Below are 23,118 nucleotides of genomic sequence, written 5' to 3' on the forward strand. Positions count from 1 at the left end.
TATAATTAAATCTTCAAAATTTCATCTAATTAGTTTCTAAATTTCCTTTATTTAAACTTCCTCTTTCTATTTAGGAGCCAATTTCGATACTTTATATACATTTTTACACCCTTTTGTATCGACAACCTTACTATCATATACATGTAACTCTTACTTTATGTGGCAGATTTATTCTATGAGTGCTTTGTGTAAAATGAAATCAGTTAAACTAAGATTAGCATTTATATAAAAAATATAGAGCTTTAAAACCCATCTCTCTATTTTCCATTTAAATGTTGGCTTTAGTTTACACAAAATTTTCACAAAATCAATCTATGTGAATCAGCAGTTCCCAAACTACTGACATCTACAAAACAGTTCAAAAATCAAAAAATGTAATCAAAACATACACACTATTCCAAATACTTCCTACTTAAATTGATTCCAAACAAAGTTAATAATATATATCTGTGTAAAAATATAAAACCAATTGTTCACATAAAAACTTTGAGTTTTTTTTAGGAAACACATGTACTAGATACAGTCTTAAACCTTGTTGTTAACTGGTTAATATTGAATATCATCTCACGATTAGAATGTTAAAATTATTTTATATTAAAATTGGTTGTTCTGTGTAATTATTGTTATTAAGGGTCAGACCTGATAATGAAACAAATTCGACTCAAAAACATTTAATTGCAAATAAACTATTTGACTATTTAAACATGATTCGTTGTGTTTTGTCATTTATATAATTACTACTTTTAATATTCCTTTGATGAACGTAAGATGCAAGGAACTTAAATTAGTTTTGAATCTTGTCCATTTAACAATACAATGAGGTTCAAATTCCTATTTTTTTGTATCTTTTTATTTTATTGCATATTTTTTAAAATTTTCTATTTTTCTTCTTTGTTATTTAACACTAAGAAACTTTAAAAATCTGAACATTTTTGAAATTAACTAATTAATAGTTTTGAAACTGAAAATCAGATGAAGGTCTAGAAAGTGTAACTGACCACATAACCCACATGGTAAGCAGGAGTTGAGAGTTCAAGTCCCACTTCAGGCTGATTCTTTTTTCCAGGACCTTCCAAATTATTAAAATATTAATTTAATTATTAACAGTAACAGTAATACAGCCCAATATAATCCAGCAATAATTTGGCTTTAATATATGACTATTGGATTTTAAATGTTGATATTTGCAATCTTTGAAAATTAAAAATAACCAAATGTCACTTAAGTTAATCATCTAACTGATATGACAAAGTATGAGGTACTGAAAGTCAAACTTTAGTGTCTCAAAGAATCTAATAAACAGTGGAACCTCGCATAACAAGTGTTTCGCATAATGAACAAATCAATTTTTTCAAAAATGACTTGCTTAACGAGCAAAGTTTCACATAACGAGTGACGACGAGAGGGGAAGTCCTGGATTGCGTGCATGCTCTATCATGCTATTATCTGTAATTTTTTTGTTTTCTGCAAATCGAATTTCCATTTCAGATTGGTTCATTACATGCTAGAAGAAAAGATGATGATGATTCGTGCTCCTTAACAATGTATATTGTATAATTTTCTTTGAATAAATGTTGTACATAAAATACCGTATTTACTCGCGTATAAGACGATCTCACATATAGGACGAGGTGTGACTTTAAAGATCAAAATAAAGAAAATTAAATTTATTAATACAATTCTAATTTTATTTCGTTTAATCACAAATAAAATATTAGCAAATATATGTATTAAGGCAAACAACCATGTTTTCTTGATGCTATCACCTTTTGTCTACTCGGACTTGACCTCCGAAGCTTCGTTACAATTCTCCTCTTTTTCACTTTTACTCCACGAAGCATCGTCCTCTGGTCCATCACGTGAACTTAAAATGCAGTATTTCCTAAATGACTGCTATCAGCTTTGGAAGAATGCTTTTCCGTGCACCTGATACCCATGTAGCAAAACCAAAAGATTATAATGCACGTGACAGGAAAAAGTTTATTTTTAATGATTCAGAATATACAAATATTCATTAAAAATACCAATTTAACAAATATGAAATAACTATATTTATAATCATTGCTAAGTGACCAGCTATTTTTGGTTCATCACTTTAAAAGCAACATTCACTTTGACCTCGATAGCACACTGCTATAATGGTAGCATGAACTATACACGGTTAACAAAAATTATTGCAAAAATGCAAAGGATCCTTCGCTCGCAAGTATAGGACAACCTAGGTTTTTGAAGCAGTGAAAAATTAATAAAAACCTCATCTTATACACAAGTAAATACAGTATTTGAGTATTTTTGTCAGCATGGAATGCTTTATTGTATTTTACATTAACTTCTATGGGGAAAAATTGTTTCCCTTAATGAATGTTTTGCATTATGAGTAAGGTTCTGGAACGAATTATGCACATTAAGCGAGGTTCCACTGTATCTGACTTTTTGAATTTTAGATTATTCTGGTAGTATACTTGACATTTCATTTAAAAGCACAATTCATTTTTTCTCTATAAGAAATCTGCTTCTACTCATACATTCCAGATCAGTAAATGTGAGTCAGTCAGTCAATCAATCAGGCTGATAGCTTTATTATAGAGATTTTTAATGATATTTAATATTTATAAATTTTGACATTAAAATTTTGAAATTTTAATTTATGACACTAAAAAATCATAATGATTAATATATATTTCAATAAATAATTTGCAGATTTTTAAAAATGTGCTAACTTTTCATTAAATAATTAAGTTTGGAATTTAATTGGACTCGTTTAAAATAATAATTTATTATAAAAAATTAAAATAGGAGTTGTCAATATTATAAATGAAGTTAAATGTATCTGAAAACAATTAAATAGAAAATAATCTTATTAAAAAATATAGTAATTCCTATTCTTTAATATTATGAGAATTAAACACTTGTATTTTATATATTTGATACTTTATTATAACATATTAATGATTCATTCTTTTTGAAGAAATCTTAATTTAAAATCCATGAATATATTCAACATTAATTAATCCTTGAAAAAATTGAATTAGTCATTAACACAAAAATTTCATTCTCAGAAGAGAATGAAAATGAGACAAAATAGCACATGCCAATGTTTTATTCTACTTTAAAGACTGTAGATAATTCAGCATATACCATGAAAACAAAGACAATAACAACAAGCAATTATTTATTGCAATTGTCACAATGCTAGAATGCAATGTTCTTCACCTCAAATTAGTACTGTAGCGTCTTGCCTCTGTACTGTACATCATTTCCTTCAACAATAGTCATGCCAGTCATCTATTAACTGTTTTCAGGGAAAAAATTTTGAATTAAAATAACGTGACTTCTGGTTTGCCTCAGATGTTCTTATATAGTTAATTGGGGCCTTCTGCCCCTAAGACAAAATCTGGTCTCAGATTTTATCTATCTAACTAGAGCATTCTCGAGATTAAGAACACACAGACAGACAGTGGAAATATTTATAGATCTATAACTTTTTTCAAATTGCAGCCCAATCAGAAGTACTTATTTCACATATACAGAAATTTACTGTTAATCTTAATTTATTACTGGTAATGAGTTTTTCTATTGATTTAAAATATAATATAATTTACTTTTAAAATATCAATTTGAATAAAATCTGTTTTCAGTCATTGAGGCATTTCCTTCCCATATGCTATTAATAGAAATTTATTGCTGCATTGTTTATAACTTTGAAAAATCCTCAAACTATTTTAAAATTAATTAATTGTATTAAATAAGGAAATATTCCAATGTAGCAATTATTATAATTCATGATTAAAATATATTGTAATAATTTTTACCAACTACTTAGATGTGTTTCAGTTTCAATTTTGTAAGTATCATGAAAACTTTAAATTATTTGTGCAGAAAATTAAGGTTCAGTTTAATACAAAACTGTTTAAGTTATGTTATTTTTATCTCTGTGAACATTTAACTATCACATAATTAAGAACACACTGTATTTTCATGCATATAAGAACATGCTCAGAAATACAGTATAAGTTCCTTAAATAATGAAACAGAATAATTAAAACAGAAATTTTTTGTTTATTATTCTTTAGATTATAATTTTATTTAAGGAAATACTTTTTTTTTCCTTTATTTAAGTTGGCAGATTTATTAATTATGAAAAAACATATTGTATAAATTAATATGATAAAATTTTTCAATGGTGAATTGTATTGAATTCTGTTACTTCAAAACACTTATATAGATCTAATTAGCTTAAATTTTAGAAAAAGTTAAACAAACTACAGGTATATCAATTTAAATAAATAAATAAAGGTTTTGTAAAGTTTAAATAAAAAAAGAAAGATTAACTGCTCTTATAAGTAAAAGATTGCATTTATTTAGAGGTTATTTTTGTGTGTCCCAACGGTTACCTTTTTAAAGCAGTTTCCACTGTAGATAATAATTAATTCAATTATTTAGATAATATATTTTATTAGTATTTTTATACATAGATACATCATATATCATAATTTTTAATTAAATGTTAATAGCATAACACTTTAAATTAGTATATTATTATTTAAGAATTAAATATTATTACCTCATCACTGTTGTCTCCAGCTGATACAGCAGCAAGAAGAAAGCCTGTTCTATTTGCAATTGGAATATTTTCAAGTGCTTCCTACAGAAATTTTAATATTCACATTAGGTAATTTTATTTTCAGTAATTTCAGTTTAAAAATTAAAAATTAAAAAGAAGTAAAATTTTTTATATATGTACAATAGTTATTAAATATACACATTATTCTCATATATTTGATACTAAAAAATCAAATATATCAAACTAGTAAAAGAGAAATACACAATTTGGAACTTTGACTAGATTATATAATTTGTTATTCTGCCAACTAAATTATTATTCACATAAAGAATAATTAAAGGCAGATTTTATTTTAAATAAAATAATTTTATTAAAAAATTAGATATATATCAGTGATAACATCATGCATGGTTGTTACTGAACTAATATACAATAATGAGAATGAACAAACTTTTGTTTCCTTTCTCATTCTATCTATTCTACTTAAAACACTGAAAATATTTATTATCACTTTATGATACACTAACACAGATTATTAAGAATCAAAATATTATATCAAATAATAAAAATATATCATTTAAAACTGGCAGACAGTATTTACATTTTTAATAAAATACAAAAATATAGAAGATACAAAATGTCTTCAAATACCCATCTTCACAATCACCAGTGACAACAATCTTCCATCTACAGAGGACCAGCAATGTCACAAAAAGATGTTTTAATCAATTTGCATTATTGAGGCTTAGTCTCCATAAAAAGGTCGTCTTTGTAGAAGATTGTTTGTCACTGGTGATTGTGAAGAAGAGTATTCAAAGACATTTTGTATCTTCTATATTTTTGTATTTTATTAAAAATATATCAATTTAAAAATTTTAAAACTAGAATTAAATTTCTATCCATACTTTAGAGATCAATTTGATTGATTTTGTTCAAATTTTGCACAAATGTATGCATATTATTGTAATCCTAGATTACAGTATCTTAAAAATATTAATTACTGTATTTTTAAAAATGAGGTTTATGAATCCCCCTGTATAATATTTTTAAAAGATGACATCTATAGCTCTCCGTCTGACATAAAGGCTTTAATGAATATTACTATTCTTTAACTGAATATTGTCCTCAGGCTTATAAACATTGAGAAATGCTGTTATAGAAAATGTTGTGGTCCTGCGGAAGAGGATAAGTATTTCAACATTGAGTTTGGTTAGTACAAAATATCAGTCAATATGTAATATAAAGCATTTCATAGTTCCCAAATTTAATAACAATTATATTACATCAGGCTTTCCTGCTTTCTGCTTCTCCACAAGCCACATCATAACCAGGGCACATTTTGCAACTTTAATGTTGGCCATGATGCTTATGTGATTTCATAATTTCATCTTATCATCATCATTAGGAACACGTGTATACACTATACACTGACAATGTTCACTTTAATTCAAAAAAATTACACTTTCTCTTAAAGTTGGTGCTTTGCATGCTGTGACAATAACTTATAATTAATTAAGTCAGTTGACATTTGCATTGGAACTGAAAGTTAATAGGATGAGAAGCTTTTAGATAAAAAATATTTTGAAAACTATAGATTTTTAATGTTTAATTGTTTTAATAGAAATAATGAAAATTGAATTACAATATGAAACTGTAATTAATTTGTAATTTTAATATTAAAAATAAATCATTTGCACGAAAATCCAAGCAAATCAGTTCTTAAGGGTCAGAACATGGAGACAGATATTTTCAAATATAAATTTAGTTGTGGAAATCTGCACTAGCATCACACAATCAAACATTTATTCCACAGAAGTCAGTCTTATGACTTCAATGAAATAAACGTCTTCCCAATTCTCAAACTGTGTTGTACAAGGGATACCTATATATTAAGATATATGATAGGAATAAATCATTTAAAATTTAGATGATAATTATAATTTTCTATTATCTTTAAAAACTGATAATACTTCAACAGATCAATTTTCACATTATAATAGAACTATTAAAGTAGCCAAGTAAACAAAGTTCAATAATAATTATCTCTTTTAAGATAGGAATACAGATTAAAAAATTCTATTAATCTATAAGATAACTTCATATACTTAAGTTCAAAATATTTCAAAATTAGTTAGGAAATAATTCAAAATGTTTTGTCAAAACAAAACAGAAGACATGATAAAAATTTATTGTATTTGTTACAAATGAATAATTGTATTAAAGAAAAATTTATAAAATAATTAAATTAATATTAAATATTAAAATTTATTTCTTAACTATTTATATAAAACAAATATTTTTTATCTTTATTTTGTCCTATGTGAACTAACAAATCAATGAATCATATTTATTTATTTTACACATACTCCTATATTTATACAGTTGACTTGCCTTAAAACAAACACCAATAAAGTGAATTCTTGCTGTAAAATAAAATTTGCCATTGCCCTAGCAAAGTACCATTGTCACAACTTTACTTTTCATGCTACAAAGAGAACCAAAATTTGTTAAACTGAACTGTAAATTACCTTCACAATCCCCAAGAAATAGCCCATTTCCAATAATAATTTTGTTATTCATCCACTAATTTACTTGCTGGCAAACAGCTAGTAAACTCAACCAGCGTAATTGAGACTTAAGAATCTTTGTAAAAATACCATTCACTATATCAATAAATTCTCATCTTAGACAATAAACAGATTATGGAGCTAGTGGAAGGAACGGCGAAACTAGATTGAGGCGTCTCTAGCGGCGACGCCGAGTAACAGAATCGGGGCTACAAAGGCAGCACCAGTGTTGTTTCACCTAGTACTTTTGTACTAATCTAATACTTTTTTACTTGTTACAGTTCCAAGATACCCAACACCATTTTCCTGTACTATTTATGAAATCCTAATATCTTTCCTTTCAATTTAGTACCTTTCAAAACATTCGTTTTAATTCTATATCTCTATATTTTTCTACTTTACTTTGGCAGTAAATAGATGTTTTTAATGCTTCCTCATTTAAGTGCAGCAGTTGAACGTATTTTTTGCAATTAAATTTAATAAAAATTAAACTACAAAATAGAGTTCTTAAAAGCAACAATGATAAAATGTTACACTTGGAAACCATCATCTGCTTCAACCATACAAAAACATTCTAGTGAGGAAGATTCTGATGATGACGATCTTAACAGTAATTTTTCAATGTGATAATTTCAAAGTTCAGTACTTCATGTTCATTACTTTTGTTTCATCATTTTGTTCATTTGATTGTCGTTGAGGAATAATAGCATTCTCGCAACATATGAATTTATCCTGTATGAATTTTGTATGTTACATGTAAAACTATTTATATTTTAATAAATAGAAATTTGATAAATTCTAAATTTATATATTATTTATAAGTATATATTTAATAATATATAATATATACATACATTCTGCAGTTTAAGGTCAAAGTAATGCCCGCATTAGTCAATACAGTCACTTCTCGACTTACGAGGAGTTCGGTTCCGCAACTTCGGACGTAAGTCGAAATGGTCGTAAGTCAAGAAGTGACTGTACTTCAACAAAACAGTTAGCCATCTTACACAAGCACACGCGAAGGGTAACTAACTACGCAACAAAACTAAAGATGATGCAATCAATCGCCAAAAGCGTGCAAGATATATATTCCACGCAACTTATAAAAAATTGATACATTTTAAAAATTTTTTAATGAACTTTTTCGTCATAAGTGCGAATGATCATAACTCGAGAAGTGACAGTAGATCATTGGGACTGAGCAGTATTAATATTCTTATATTTATTATACTCTTAATTTTGTACAATTTAAAGAGTGGTGTGGAAGAAGTAAACTATATATCTATTTCATGGTAAATAATGAAATTTGTAACTAACCATATATATAAAGGAACTTCAATAAGGACCATAGTAATAGCTAATAGTATTGTATTAATAAGGAAATTCTTATCCTCATTTTCTCAAAATACTAATTTTGCTTCTTACTCCTTTCTTCCACAGATCTCGTAAATTCAAATATCACATCATATGCCAATTAATATCTGTCAGATTAACAAAATAACATAAAAAAAGAAAATGACTAAACTTTACATTAGAGAACTAAATTTAAAATAGAGCCAATTAAGGTTAACAAGAGATTGAAAATTGGTTAGAATGCAACACATCATTATGTAATTAACCTCAGGAATTAAATTGCAGTCAGCCATTTCTCTTTCATCCCGGGGTAGGCCTATTATTCATGCGGGAACAAATAAAACTTTGTACCTGGCGGCGCAGTAATATAGGTGACACTACAACCGACCACACAACAGTTATTTTTTGAAGTTTTGTGTGGCAGAAAGCTGTTTTTCATTATCACAGGCAGAAAACAAGCACCGCGTCTCACTACATATCTAACTCAAAGACGCTCGTGTTTTCCCAAAAAAGTTTCCTTTGCCTGCGTACAGGTGGCGCTCAACGCAGTTCCACTAGCTCTATAGCCACTCCTCATGTAACAACCACCAGCTCTCTTGCATGGCAAATTCCCTTCTTTAAAAAGTGGGAATTTATTGTGTTTTAAGAAGCAATAAGCTCTAATTTAATTTTGGGGATGAATTAAAAATTTGCTGGGCAATTTAGTAACAAATATTTTTTTATTTTTGCAATCTGGCTTGGCTATAAGGTCTCTAGTAACTAAAAGCCATGTTATATAACTGTACTTATGTATGTCTAATGCTAATCTAGTTTGTATTGAATATAATGATGCAACATGTTAGTAATAATTCACTTGACTGATTAGGCTAGAAAAAGTAAATAGGTTATCACTAGCTCATCAAGACATCATATGCAATACAAACTTGATTAGATGTAATTACAATTATTATAGAGGTGCCTTCAAAGGTGTCACATTTCTTCAATGGCAAAGAAATTCATTCAGAAATTCAGAGAAAAAAAGAAAAGAACATTTCTTTATTTTGGCAAAGAAAGCCTTCATTGATTCATTTGTCTTCATATTTGAGTATTTTTAGACATATTTTTCTTGGTGTTTTAGTTATATTGAATTCTACATTCTTTAATTCTTTTAACATGGATGTAAATACAATGCTCACACATTTGCAAGAAAGTTCAATTTACTCACAAAACAATGTCAAAGCCAAAATTTTATAAATGCAAGATAATATTGAAACATTTTGGGTAAAAATAGAAATGAGAGTAAAATGCTACAGAACAAAATGAAATTGCTAATTATGGTAATTTCAACTTCTTATGCCCTGAAAAAATGATTTAGCACTGTTCTTCAGTTGTTGTCCAAACAAAGGAATCATTTGCAAATAACTTGAAAAGGTGATTTGATATTACTTTTAACTAGTCTTGAATCAAATATAAACAAGTTGGAGCCTTTATCAGCCTTGAGAAGTGCATACAGTGTATTTGGTGCAAAGTAGCCAAACTTTGCACAAATTTGGCTCCTTTTTTACTCTTTTGGTGCCAAAAAATAATTTATACTTTTTAAAACAATCTTCAACAGAAAAAAAATATGGATTTCTTTTAATTTGTTTTGTTTTAACCACTCTGATACACTGCTCCACATTTAAATGACAATACAGTCTCCTCATTTTGATTTGAAAATCATTTAGAATATTAATTTTTTGTAAATAACTTTAACTTTTTTGGTATTCAAGCTTCTTGTTCCATTTTAATATCAATTGTAGGATATAAAGCATAGTGTCACTTTGCTATAGACCGGGCATGGGCAAATGCGGCTCTTGCTGAAAGTGCTATTCTTCCCAGCCTTACCATACTTTCCGCCATGACAGTACAGAACTGCAGCTCCTATGAATTTTGCAAAACCTACATTTCGGCTCCCACTGAACTCTTGCTTGCCCACCCCTGCTATAGACTTATCAAACAGTGGACATTGGAGATGACAGGAATAAACAAAACTTTATTTGGTATACGTATTATGAAATTCATGAAATATGTATACCAAATAAAGTTTGCAATAACTCACCAACCACTGCTGTAAATCATCGGGCTATAATAAATTACAGCCTGATTATTTATGGCAGTGGTTGGTGAGTTACTAACTACTGTTCCTCTAATGATTTGTATTAATATGAGTTGATTAATTAAAAGGTCCAATTCCATTTTGCACTGTATGCAGAGAGAAACTCTCAAATAGTATAATGGCACATGCTAAATTAAAATGTCATTCTTCTACAAAACATAATCTTTCCTCAAAAAGTAAAGATTACTTTAAAAGACTTATGGAGATGCAATGTAAACAAAAGGAACAGTTTGATAAAACTATGAAAATAAACAACAAAGCCCAAATTGCCTCTTATAAAGTAGCTGAATTAATAGCATTGAAGTTACATAATAACAGTGTCTCTTACTTTACCTGTCTGCACTGAGACAATTTTATTAGTTTTTATTAATAATTTTTACTATTTCTTTTAAAAAGTAAGTGAAAATTATGTTTGATGATCAAGCTGGAAATGAAATTTTAAAAATTTTTGGTATGTCATTCATTGCCTTTAGACAGGCTTTAAGTCTATATGTTCTAAGTAATCTAGTACTCTCTAACCAAGAAATAGCTGGATTATCAAGTTTAGTGTATTAGTCTTTGTTAAATTAATTTAATCAGTTGCAAAATTAAGAACATTCAACAATCTGAATGAATTTTTAGAATCAAGTTCTCAAGAACATGCACAAGCAACAAATGTAATTCACAACAACAAATAAGGCAAACAGTGCTGCCAATTTGCTTTGTACAGAATAGTAACTACCTGAATACTTGATATTAGTTAGTAACTAATAGCAAGTATTCAAGAACAAGACCACTCAAGACCATTAGCAGAGATAATAGTGAGACAAGCAGAAGAGAACATAGGTAAAGCTTTGAAGCCAATATTAAGCTAATGGTCAGGTATGTGAACAATCTGTTCATGATATATATAAATTGAACTAGAGAATAAGATTTCCTGAGAGTTTGTGGATGATTTGTTAGAACAAACTCTCCAGAGGGATTTTGCAAGATGAGGTACATTTCTTAGATGCTCAAGTTAGAAAAAGAGCAGTTATGTGACTAGTGTTTTTTGAAAAGACACAAACTATATGTGCCTATCTACATTCCATTTGTTCCATGAAAGATCCATGAAGACATAAGCTTTAAATGAATGCAACTCCATACAAGTACATGTTTGTATGTTTGCATATCGGCGAGTGCATACAGTGTATTCGGTGCAAAGTTTGGCTACTTTGCACCAAATTTGGTTCCTTTTTTACTCTTTTGATGCCAAAAAATAATTTATACTTTTTCAAACAATCTTCAACAGAAAACAAAATCATGGATTTCTTTTAATGCAGATGGCATGGAAAGTTCTAGTATGGAGAGTGTATAAGCAATGAGAAAGATCTAACTAGGAAAATTGCATGTCTCAGGAAGTTGGGGGAACATATGGTCTTAATGAGTGTTTGTTTAAAAGGAATTTAACTAACATTAGGAAGAGAGACACAAAGGAAGAATAGGACAGAGCAGCTAGCCAAATAAGTTGTCTAACTGACTGCTACAAATACTTTAGAAGCTTTGAAAAGGAAGACCAGAAAAAGATGGCATTTGTCTGCAATAGAACAATATTCAACACTTTGGGGAATGGAAAAGAGGAAATGGATCGCTTGGATAAAATGGGAATCTATAAGGTACTGCTGAAAGGGACAGAAGGAGGGAAGATATATAGTATGTTGGGCATAGTTTGAAGAAACAAATTCAAGAGCACAAAGATGTGAAGAAAGGGAAGGTAAAAAGTAGCTTTGTCAGCAGAAGTGTTATGATAAGATAGTGAACATAAAATGGAACAAGACAAAGTTAGTAGATGAGATTAAAGGGAGACAATATTTTAATAATGGATATACAATCAAAATGTAAAAATCCTATAGAATTACCCTCAGATAATTAGAAAGCACGACTTTGCTCCACAACTTAAAATTGTACACTTTGGACTTGTTAAATTTATCCATCTACTAAACAACTTACCACAACACCCTGTGAACAAGCAGCCCAATTTTATTACTTCCAAATGTTTTTGTTCATATTCAATGAACTTTCTCAAGAAAAAGAAAAAAAAACAAATATAGAAAACAAAAATTGAACTCAGTACAAAAGCAGAAAATGAACAGGCTTTTCGAATTTTTTGAAAATATGTTCTGTTGCAGCTTATGTACGCCATCTATAACCTTGCAACCGGAATTATGCAAAGCATAAACTTGCAGAAAATTAAAATACCAAAAAAATTAAAATACTGTAAAATAATACGTGCCAAGTTATGACCCCTGATTATCTTTTTCATAGCTACAGAATGGCAGAACTGAAATTTGTATACAAGTTAGCCAAGAAATACAAGATCAACACTAAGGCTATTACCAGCAACAGCAGGACACACCATAAGATGAAAGACTTACCCAATAAAGAAGAGTGTATAATGATGGAATATAACGCATCGCTGAGCAATATCTTTCGAAGCATAGGAAAAGCTAAGAACAAAAGAATAGTATATAAAAGAACCCCCACCATATACCAACTATTAAGATCTGATAAAGATGAAGCAGACAAAAACACACTCCCCGGTGTTTATAAAATCCCCGTTACAGATTCTAGGAGACATAATAAATTAATGTATGTAGAAGCCACAGGAAGATCTATCAAAACCAGGTTAGCAGAACTCCAAAGAAATATAAGAAAGGAACAACCGTGCACTGCACTGGCCACCTATGTTTTAGCGGACCCACAAGATGTCAAAGCCGAGTGGGACCAAGCAAGTCTACTGCAGATAGTCCGAGACCGTAAACACCGACACTATGTGGAAGCTTGGCAAATTTGTAAAGCGAACCATAAAGGCCTCGCAATCAATTTTAGAGTCTACAAAAGTGTCAGCAGCATGGTCCTCTAGCCTAATATAAACAGTATTATTAGAAAGATAATATGCATTATTAAACAATGCATTTATATGAAAAAGATAATCAGGGGTCATAACTCGGCATGTATTATTTTTCGGTATTTTAATTTTCTGTAAGTTTATGCTTTGCATAATTCCGTTTGCAATGTTATAGATGACGTACTGTACATAAGCTGCAACAGAACGTATTTCAAAAAATTTGAAAAGCCTGTTCATTTTTTGCTTTTGTACTAAGAGTTTGATTTTTGTTTTCTATATTTGTTTTGTTTTTTCTTTTTCTTGAGAAAGTTCATTGAATATGAACGAAAACGTTTGGAAATAATAAAATTGGGCTGCACGTTCACAAGGTGTTGTAGTAAGTTGTTTAATATTGAATAATATGCAGTCTCGAACGAATTATCCATCTACAACAGGATACTTAGCAGCTTTTGTATTTTTTAATTTTTTAATGTCTTAGCACAATTTATTTATATGTTATTCTTAGAATGTTTAGTTGTTTATATATCAAATATTTTTAATTTTTTAAATTATCAATGTATACTTATTTTGATTTGGTTGTTTATTTTTATTTAAGATATAAAATCAGTTTCTAAATTAAATATTTAAATTATGTATGTGAAATGTTCCACATATGTTCTGCATTCTTTTTGAAAAAGCTGAAGCTAGGAGAAATAAAAACCAAAAATGTTTCTCAAAGATTTCTAACATTGGTGTCCTTAATTAGCTGTTCTTCCTTTTTATTTTTATTTAATATTATAATTAATATGCATAGGTTTCATATTTAATCAATTTAGTTTATAATATAAAATAAACTACCAGTGTATTGTAATGTTGTGCAGATAATCCATAGTGACATATAACCCAATTACAAAAACAAAAAACTTTTGCATAACCCACAACACTATATATTCTATGCCTTTGAAGTTCCATTGACAGTGTCACATCAGTATGCAGACTACACCCTGTCTCAACTAACTTGATAATGACATAGATAACATAACATAAACACTATCATGACAGATGAACTACAGAAGAACACCACTATACTTACACGCAATATAGTTCCATCAAAAAATTCATTTATGAGAGTCCTTACATTATGAAATTTTTCACAATAAGCAATGTGATAATACTTTGTTTATTGTACAACTATTAATGTATGAAAACTAAAAACAAGAACATGGTAATATAAATTGAAATTGTGAGGAGCTGAAAATTCAGTTCTGTTCAAGATTGCTGCATGTAAAATATTGTTTACCAAGTACAAGAAAGGCAAGCCATCAAACAATGGTAAAAGATTGTTTAGAATTACAAAAACTACTTAGTTACATATTATTAATGAACAGGCTTATTACACACCCAGCCTATTTAATTAATTTATCCTAAAATGCATTTTGGCCTTACTAGCCATTATCAATTGGGTGACATACAAAACAGAGTCTATGGTGACAATTTGCCATTACATTACACATTAAAAGTACAATTATTACAAGTTATTACATACACATTATTGACAGAATTCTAAATTATCACCAGGACAGTAATTGAGCAATAGTAAACAAGCCCAGTAAAAACCTAACAAATCATACCTCTGTCTTCTTTCTATTCACATTGGCTGTGCCATTTAGCTTCTCTGCCAACAAAAACCATGCCAAGACCAATCCACTTCTAGATTCACAAATGCCTGCATGTCTTTGTGCAATGCAAAGCAGCCTTCCAGCCACAACAACCTATATATGATAGATCCTACAAAATAACTGCATGAAGATCCAAATATTTTCCATTAAAGGTCAAAGAGAAGGTCAGTCATCTCTATTGACTGTCTGAAACCTGCATTCCTGATCAGTAATGAAAGCCGAAGAGTCCACCAAGGACTAATTTGCACTCTTGAGATCTGGTAATATAACAATGCCTTCAGGCAGAAAAGTCCATTTTCCTCCCAAGTTCACAGATAAAAGAGGAGAAAGAGGACTAGAATAACAAAACATTGCTACTTTTCTAATGTTTAGTGAAACTAAGAGTATAAAAGTGTAGTGTAACAGAAATAATTCTTTGCTGAAAGTGTTAGATGTGTTCTTGCAATACACTGGTGTCCAAAATTAAAGTCTGTAAGTCATTCTCAATGATAACATTAACCTGCCTAACAAAAAATAAATTTTGCATATAAAGATGCATAATCATAACAGTAGTAAATATCTTATTACAACAACAAAAAAAAAATGTTTTCAATTATTGTTTACAGAACAATATGGTAAAATTCTCAAATTGTAATACAGAAGAGCATCGATTATCTGAACACCGATCAACCGAAACATTGGTTAACTGAAAGCATTCCAGTCAAACTATGTTGGGATGTGTGTCTTACTGAATCGAACGTTTTTGATACTAGATTAACTTCTAAAGTATGATTTTTTTGTTTTTATATTTTTTCAATATATTTATTTTGTACAAAATAAAGAAATAATTTTTAACAATACAATAACCACGATTATTATTATAAAAATTTTTGTTAGGCTTAACATCAATGAAAATTCAACGCAAAGCAACATGTAATAGAGAAAAATTTCAACATGGGATATATTAATAATGTATTTTTTCATACATAATCGGTTATCAGAAAAATTGATTTTCCGAACTACCCCAGTCCCCAATTGATTCGGATAATCGATGCTCTACTATAGTTCTTTCAACTATCAACAAGATACTATCAAATCAATGTAACCCACCCAATTATATAATGATGTACAGTACATTCAACTGCATCATAGGCCCATTGGCAATGTAGCATTTTAAATTTGAATTCAACCAAAGGCTTCAATGAATTCTATGTTTCATTCATAGAATACAGAAAACCTGAAGCAGCACTTAGAAGCTCAAAAACATCTATTTACACTTGAAATTTGTCACTGGACACATATGAGATTTAATGAAATGTGTTAACTCTCAAATTTGAGATTTGATATTTTAACATAAAAAACACAATATGAAATATGCTAACTTCTTAAGGATAAATATACAAGATAAGCAATGACAAAATATACTTATAATCACACCATTTATAACCCTTTGGTCCAAGGAATCCCAATTTCCTATTTGAATGGTGGCATTTGAATAGGAAAATTACATAATATAAGGTTACTGCCAGCACAAAATAAGCAGTTTATGATTTAAGCATTTTTTGAGGGTGCTGAGTTTCAATATTTGGTTCGTTTTTTGAGAAATTTGATTGGTTGGCAGATTACCATTTGATAGTCAGCTGTGAATGGCATAATTTCTTAGCGTTAACATTAGGAAAAAATATGACATCTTAAAAAGTTTAAAATATATTTTCAATTGGTGTCTACTTGACCAATGAAATTGTGCCATTTCATACCATCAGAGTATCATGATAAATATGACATTGGTAGACTGAAATAACCAAACTCTATATGGTTTTTGTTTTAATGTTTGCTGTATTATAGTATTTGATTTATATAACTACAACAGTTATCTTACATAAAGGTTTATCATACACTGAGTGACCAATCTAACACATTTTAAAAATTCTTTATTCCTCTACTGTACACAATTGAAAGAATCTTTAAAATGAGTTAGTGGGCACTCGATGTGATAAACTGTTACGTAATATAACCTCAGTAAGTATCAGGTCAGTCCATAAGTTCATGCATATTTTTATCTACAAAAAAAGCAGCAAAAAATTTTAATTAAATTTTATTTCAATCTATAATGTATTCACCATTATTTTGTACAATTTCTTGCCATCTTGATGGTAGCTTTTTAATCCCGTCTTCATAAAATGATTTCGGTTTTGAATCAAAATATTCAGAAATAGCCTTTTTTACATTGTTCTCATCCTCAAAACTTTTCCCTTTTAAAAAATTCTGCAAACTTCGAAAAAGATGATAATCACTGGGAGCAATATCTGGCGAATATGATGGATGAGGTAAAATTTTCCAGTTGTAGCTTTCAAGTTTCTGTACAGTTATTTTTGCAGCGTGTGGTCTGGCATTGTTATGCTGCAAGAGAACCTGCTTTCTGTTCACTAACGACGGTCGATTTTTTTTTCAATTTTTCATTTAAACGCTCTAATTGCTCACAATACATTTGAGCTGTAATTGTTTGATTAGGTTCTAACAGCTCAAAGTGAATTACACCTGACATATCCCACCAAACAGACAAAAGAATTTTTTTTGGATGCAACCCATCTTTTGCAGTCGGTTTTGGCTGCTTGTTGCGATCCATCCATTGTCTTTTTCTTGTCACATTATTATAGAGGATCCATTTTTCGTCTCCAGTAACTAGCCTACCAAGAAAAGGTTCTAAAGCAATACGGGATAAAAGAGACGTGCAAATGTTTACACGTTGTTGTCGGTTAGCTATTGACAGTTCATGTGGTATCCATTTTCCTAGCTTTGAAACTTTTCCGATTTGTTGTAGGTGTCTATGAACAGTTCCTTGGGATGAATTTAAATGTTCCAGAATTTCATCAACTGTTAAAGATGGTTCTTCTTCAACTAGTGCAGAGAGAGCATCATCATCAAAGTCAACGGGTCTTCCAGTACGAGCCTTATCCTCCACACTAAAATCATTGTTTCTAAATTTTTCAAACCACTTCTGCGCAGTCCTTGCACTAATTACAATTTTATTATGTACAGTATTTGTTTTTTTGGCTGCATTTGTAGCATTCTCACCACTTAAAAATAAAAAGTATAATAAAAGTATATGTCTTTTGTATTTGTAGGTTACTTCCATTTTAACGAAAATAAACAACTGAAATGTTCAGAATTCTGAACAGTATTATATGAATGAGATCCAATTTAAGACTTCAGTGTAAAAATTATCACATTAGACTGACATTTTTAACAGCAAAACAAGATTTTTCTCAAGGTCATAAAAATGCACATGGACTGACCTGATATAAATCAAATATTATAATATAATATGATAGAATGGTTAGAAGTATGAAATAACCTTAACATTTGTTTTTAATTTTTGCCTGGGCAATGCTGGGCTTACTTGCTAGTACAGTACAATCTTATAGTAACATGTACAGTACAATACAATCTGTATGCTGTACATACAATACCACAAGCATTACATTTGTGATATGGCACAGCAAATAACACACAGGAATAAAGAAATTTGTTTTAAAAATACAAATAAAAATTTATAATAAAAAACAAGTAATAAATCTCATCACATTCTTAATAATATCTCTAACATTTCCATAAATTGGAAGTGATTGACTACTGTTAGTGACATCACAAAAGCAATATTTAGGCTTTCTGCTATAGAAAGTGTTAGTATATATATTACAGTCAAAACCCGTTTTTATTTAGAACGCATTTTAACTAGTTGAAACTAGTTTATACTGGATGTCTTTGTTAAAACCCGTTTTGTCTAGTTAAAACTAGTTTTAACTCGAATTCATTTTTGACTAGCAGTAAATTAACTAGACAAAACCCGTTTTGTCTAGTTAATTTACTGCTAATCTGCATTTACTAAAGCATGTTTTGATTTTAGATAAAACTAGTTTTAACTTTTAACATTAGTTAAAACTAATTTTAGCTACATAAATATGTTTGGGGGAAATAAAGTTATGTATAGTGATTCGGGGAAGATATCTAACATTATGCTTATAAAGGAAATTATAGCAATAATTTGGGTTTTGGAGACCTCTAACGAAAATATCATATTCTTGAGCATGTTTTTCAAATAAAACTTTGGAGTATATGAAAAATAATTGTATATTGTGTTTGCAATGACAACTTTTTTACTGTCTGGCATTTTAGGCATCTCACCCTAAGTATCTGGGTGAGATGCCAAATGCCATTAGGGTGAAATAACAAATATAATTGCATAAAATTAATTTTCGAATATCTTAACCAAATTTAATTTATTGCATATGTAGTACAAAGTACTTCATAGTAAGTATAACAGTACAGTATACGTATTGTTAAGTTTCTGCCCGTTCTAACGTGCTCTATAGCTAGCTGAAAGCTTTTTTCAGTCCAAAAACCTATTTGAGAAGTCCTTATATAATTTCTATGTGTATCCTGCAATAAAACGAGAAAACAAAAATTTATTAAAAATAGGCATAGTAAAATTCAATTAACAAAAAGTAGGCATGTTACCCCATAAAAAATGTGGCATCTTTTCCATTTGTCAGGGTAAGATGCCTACGTTGTACGTGTTCTAGCATGTCTGATCAGGATCGGCAGTAGCTCACAATGGAAACTTTAGAACCTTGACTACATCACATATTAATTCTGCAATTTTTAATAAATTCTATTTTAACTTTTAGTTTTAAAATGATTCTAGAAACATTTCACAACAAAAACTTTGTCCTTATCTTGCTTTTATTCTTCTCAGATTTAGAAAAGGAGGTAACGGTAGCCAACTACAGCTTTCCGCACTCAATATTGGCCCAACGATTCATCATACAAACACATGACAATATCTGACGTCACCGTTTGAAAATATCAAAAAGTAGGCATCTTCCCCGCTTACCATCTTACCCCAAATCACTCTATATGTTGCAGTCAAAACCAGTTTTTAGTTAGGATGCGTTTTAACTAGTTTATACTGGATGTCTTTGTTAAAACCCGTTTTGTCTAGTTAAAACTAGAATTTACTGCTAGTCAAAAATGAATTTGAGTTAAAACTAGTTTTAACTAGACAAAACAGGTTTTAACAAAGACATCCAGTATAAACTAGTTTCAACTAGTTAAAACGCGTTCTAACTAAAAACGCGTTTTGACTGTAACATATATATATAATATATATCTCTTTTGATACCATCTTAGTTGAGACAAATATTCCATCTCCTGAGATTCAGGATGCTTTTAAAAATGTCTACATATAATTCTAACATTCTAACCAATTGTATTTGGATTATAACCTGATACTTTTCTCACATGTTATTTTGTTAAAGATGTTATATTGAATTTTTTGGACATAATCATAAATTTTTCTTATATAAACATCAGATGAAAAATGTTATATCAAGAGATACATATATTGTATAAAGTTCAGGTATAAAAACCCGAAAAATGTTCTACTGAAAAATGTTGAGTATAAGATGCCTATATATATAAATGGACATTTATACATTAATATAATGATCCCTGAATTTGCAAATGAAAGCAAAAATAAAATAGCTATCTTTTTGCATTTATCTGCAAAAAATTTGATATAATCTTATTAATCGTTATGGTTGAAAGTAAGTATAGTTATCTAATTTACAGAGATAATATGGCTGTACAGAAAGTAACTTCTGTTTTCATATAGAGCTAGTGGAACTGAGTTGAGTGCCACCTGTACACAGGCAAAGAAAACTGCTTCGAGAAAACATGTATCTTTGGGTTGGATACGTACTGAAACGCAGTGCTTGTTTTCTTCCTGTGATAATGAACCACAGCTTTCTGCCACACAAAACTTCAAAAAATAACTGTTGTGGTCGGTTGTAGTGTTAATCTATATTATTGAGTCGCCAAGTACAAAGTTAACCAGTAATGTGCAATAGTATTTTTTAAAAAAGCAATATTAATATCGATAATACGACATATGTGCAGAATCAATACATTAAGTCAAAATGATCTACAGTCACTTCTCAACTTACGACCATTCACACTTACGACGAAAAAATTTCATTCAAAAATTTTTAAAATGTATCAATTTTTTATAGTTTTTGTCAAATATATATATACATATATATCTTGCAATTGATTGCATCATCTTTAGTTTTGTTCTGCAGTTAGTTACCCTTCACTTGTGCTTATGTAAGATGGCTAACTGTTTTGTTGTTAAGTACAGTCACTTCTTGACTTACGTCTGAAGTTGCAGAACCGAACCCCGTTGAAGTCGAGAAGTGATTATATTGATTAATGCAGGCATTACTTTGACTGTAAACTGCTGAATGTGTATATGTATATATATGTATATATATGTTACCAGCCAAACTCGATTTCAGGCCAAACTGATTTATGTACTAGAAATAGGTGCCAGTGTAAAAAAAATGATTTTGTGTAATTCAAAATGCCACCACAGTTCACCCTGTAAAAATAAATAAAAAATAAAATATTTTATGTTATGCTAAGAAGCACAAATAAGTTCATTTTTAATTTTAGTTTGACTCTAAAAGTTATTTTTATTATTTCATTTGAATTTTTGAAAATATTTTCAAAAGTTAATTACCTTTAAAAGTGCATGGCATAATAAAAAAAATACAAACTGATAAGTACTGATTAGCTTATTTTTATTTTATAGTTTTGTACAAGTGTTGTGTCACTTCTAATCAATACCATTTTAGGTTAATGTTACCCTAGGTATCAAAGATGGCAGCTCGTCTTCGATACCTAGAAAAACATTAACCCCGTTTTTTATAATTAAGTAGACTATGTTTGGATAAATGTTGTTCATCTAATTTATTGACTTTTAATTTAATTTTAACCATTAATATACTTGAATAATAATTCTAAATCAGTTTGACCTGACACACGCAGGATGAACTAGTTTGGCCTGAAATCGGGTTTGGCCAATAACACACATATATATATTATACATATATATAGTATTACATTAACATACAAAATTCATACAGAATAAATTCATATATTGCAAGAATGCTATTATTATAATCAAATGAGCAAAATGTTGAAACAAAAGTAATAAACATGAAGAACTAAACTTTAAAATTATCAAATTGAAAAATCACTGGTAAGATCATCATCATTAGAATCTTCCTCACTAGAATGTTTTTGTATGGTTGAAGCAGATGATGGTTTCAAAGTGCAACATTTTATCATTGGTGCTTTTAAGTAGCTCCTTTGCTAACAACAGTGCTTCACAGGAATCGGTAAGAACTCAATTTTGTAGTTTAGTTTTTATTAAATTTAATTGCAAAAAAATATGTTCAACTGCTGCACTTGAATGAGGAAGAAATAAAAACATCTATTTACTACCAAAGTAAAGTAAAAAAAAATATAGAAATATAGAATAGAAATGAATATTTTGAAAGGTACTAAATTGAAAGGAAAGGTATTATAATTTCATGAATGGCACTAGGAAAATGGTGTTGGAAATCTTGGTACTGGAACAAATAAAAGGTACTAGATTAGTAGAAAAGTAATATGTGGAACAACACTGGTGACACCTTTGTAGCCCTGATTCTGTTACCTGGTGTCGCTGCTAGAGGCGCCTCGATCTAGTTTTGCCGTTCCTTCCACTAGCTCTATATAATTGAAACAGGAAGAGTAAAAGCATCATTTTTGATTGGAAATTTAGTGTAAAATTCTGTAGGAATCTGGCAATGATAGAGTGAAATTCAAGTGTTGTTACTTGCTCAATAAGAGTCATTCAAAACATGTGCTGCAATTGAGAATCCTACCAACTGTGAAGTGTATTCGGTTGTAAGGTTTCTCTTGTTAGCCAAAAACTGTAAAGTGGTTGAAATCCATCATTACATTAAAGTAGTTAAGGAGGGTCATTCAGAATAAATATCATGGCATATTTAGCTCTGTGATAGTTTTCTTGTATAACATCTGTGTACTTCCCTGTATGTTCAAATCCTGTTACAACAATTCAATTGGGAATTGCTTGATCATACTCCATA

General features: G+C 29.4%; 1 protein-coding gene and 1 long non-coding RNA gene across 2 annotated transcripts in view; both read right to left on the bottom strand.

The window, feature by feature from the left end:
- The window catches only part of Karybeta3 (karyopherin beta 3), an 80,405-nt gene that overhangs the window by 53,292 nt on the left and 3,995 nt on the right, over positions 1–23,118 (bottom strand). The window contains exon 2 of the mRNA XM_067279938.1: positions 4,565–4,645. Coding sequence (XP_067136039.1) covers positions 4,565–4,645 — 81 coding nt within the window. The remainder of the gene's footprint in view (positions 1–4,564; positions 4,646–23,118) is intronic.
- On the bottom strand, positions 19,375–19,766 carry LOC136983256 (uncharacterized). Its single transcript, XR_010882005.1, has 2 exons — positions 19,640–19,766; positions 19,375–19,561 (listed from the first exon to the last, which is right to left on the bottom strand). It is a non-coding gene; the product is annotated as an uncharacterized lncRNA (long non-coding RNA).

The sequence above is a fragment of the Centruroides vittatus genome, unplaced genomic scaffold, assembly GCF_030686945.1.
Source record: "Centruroides vittatus isolate TY-2023 unplaced genomic scaffold, ASM3068694v2 contig_879, whole genome shotgun sequence".
Classification (NCBI taxonomy): Eukaryota; Metazoa; Arthropoda; class Arachnida; order Scorpiones; family Buthidae; genus Centruroides; species Centruroides vittatus.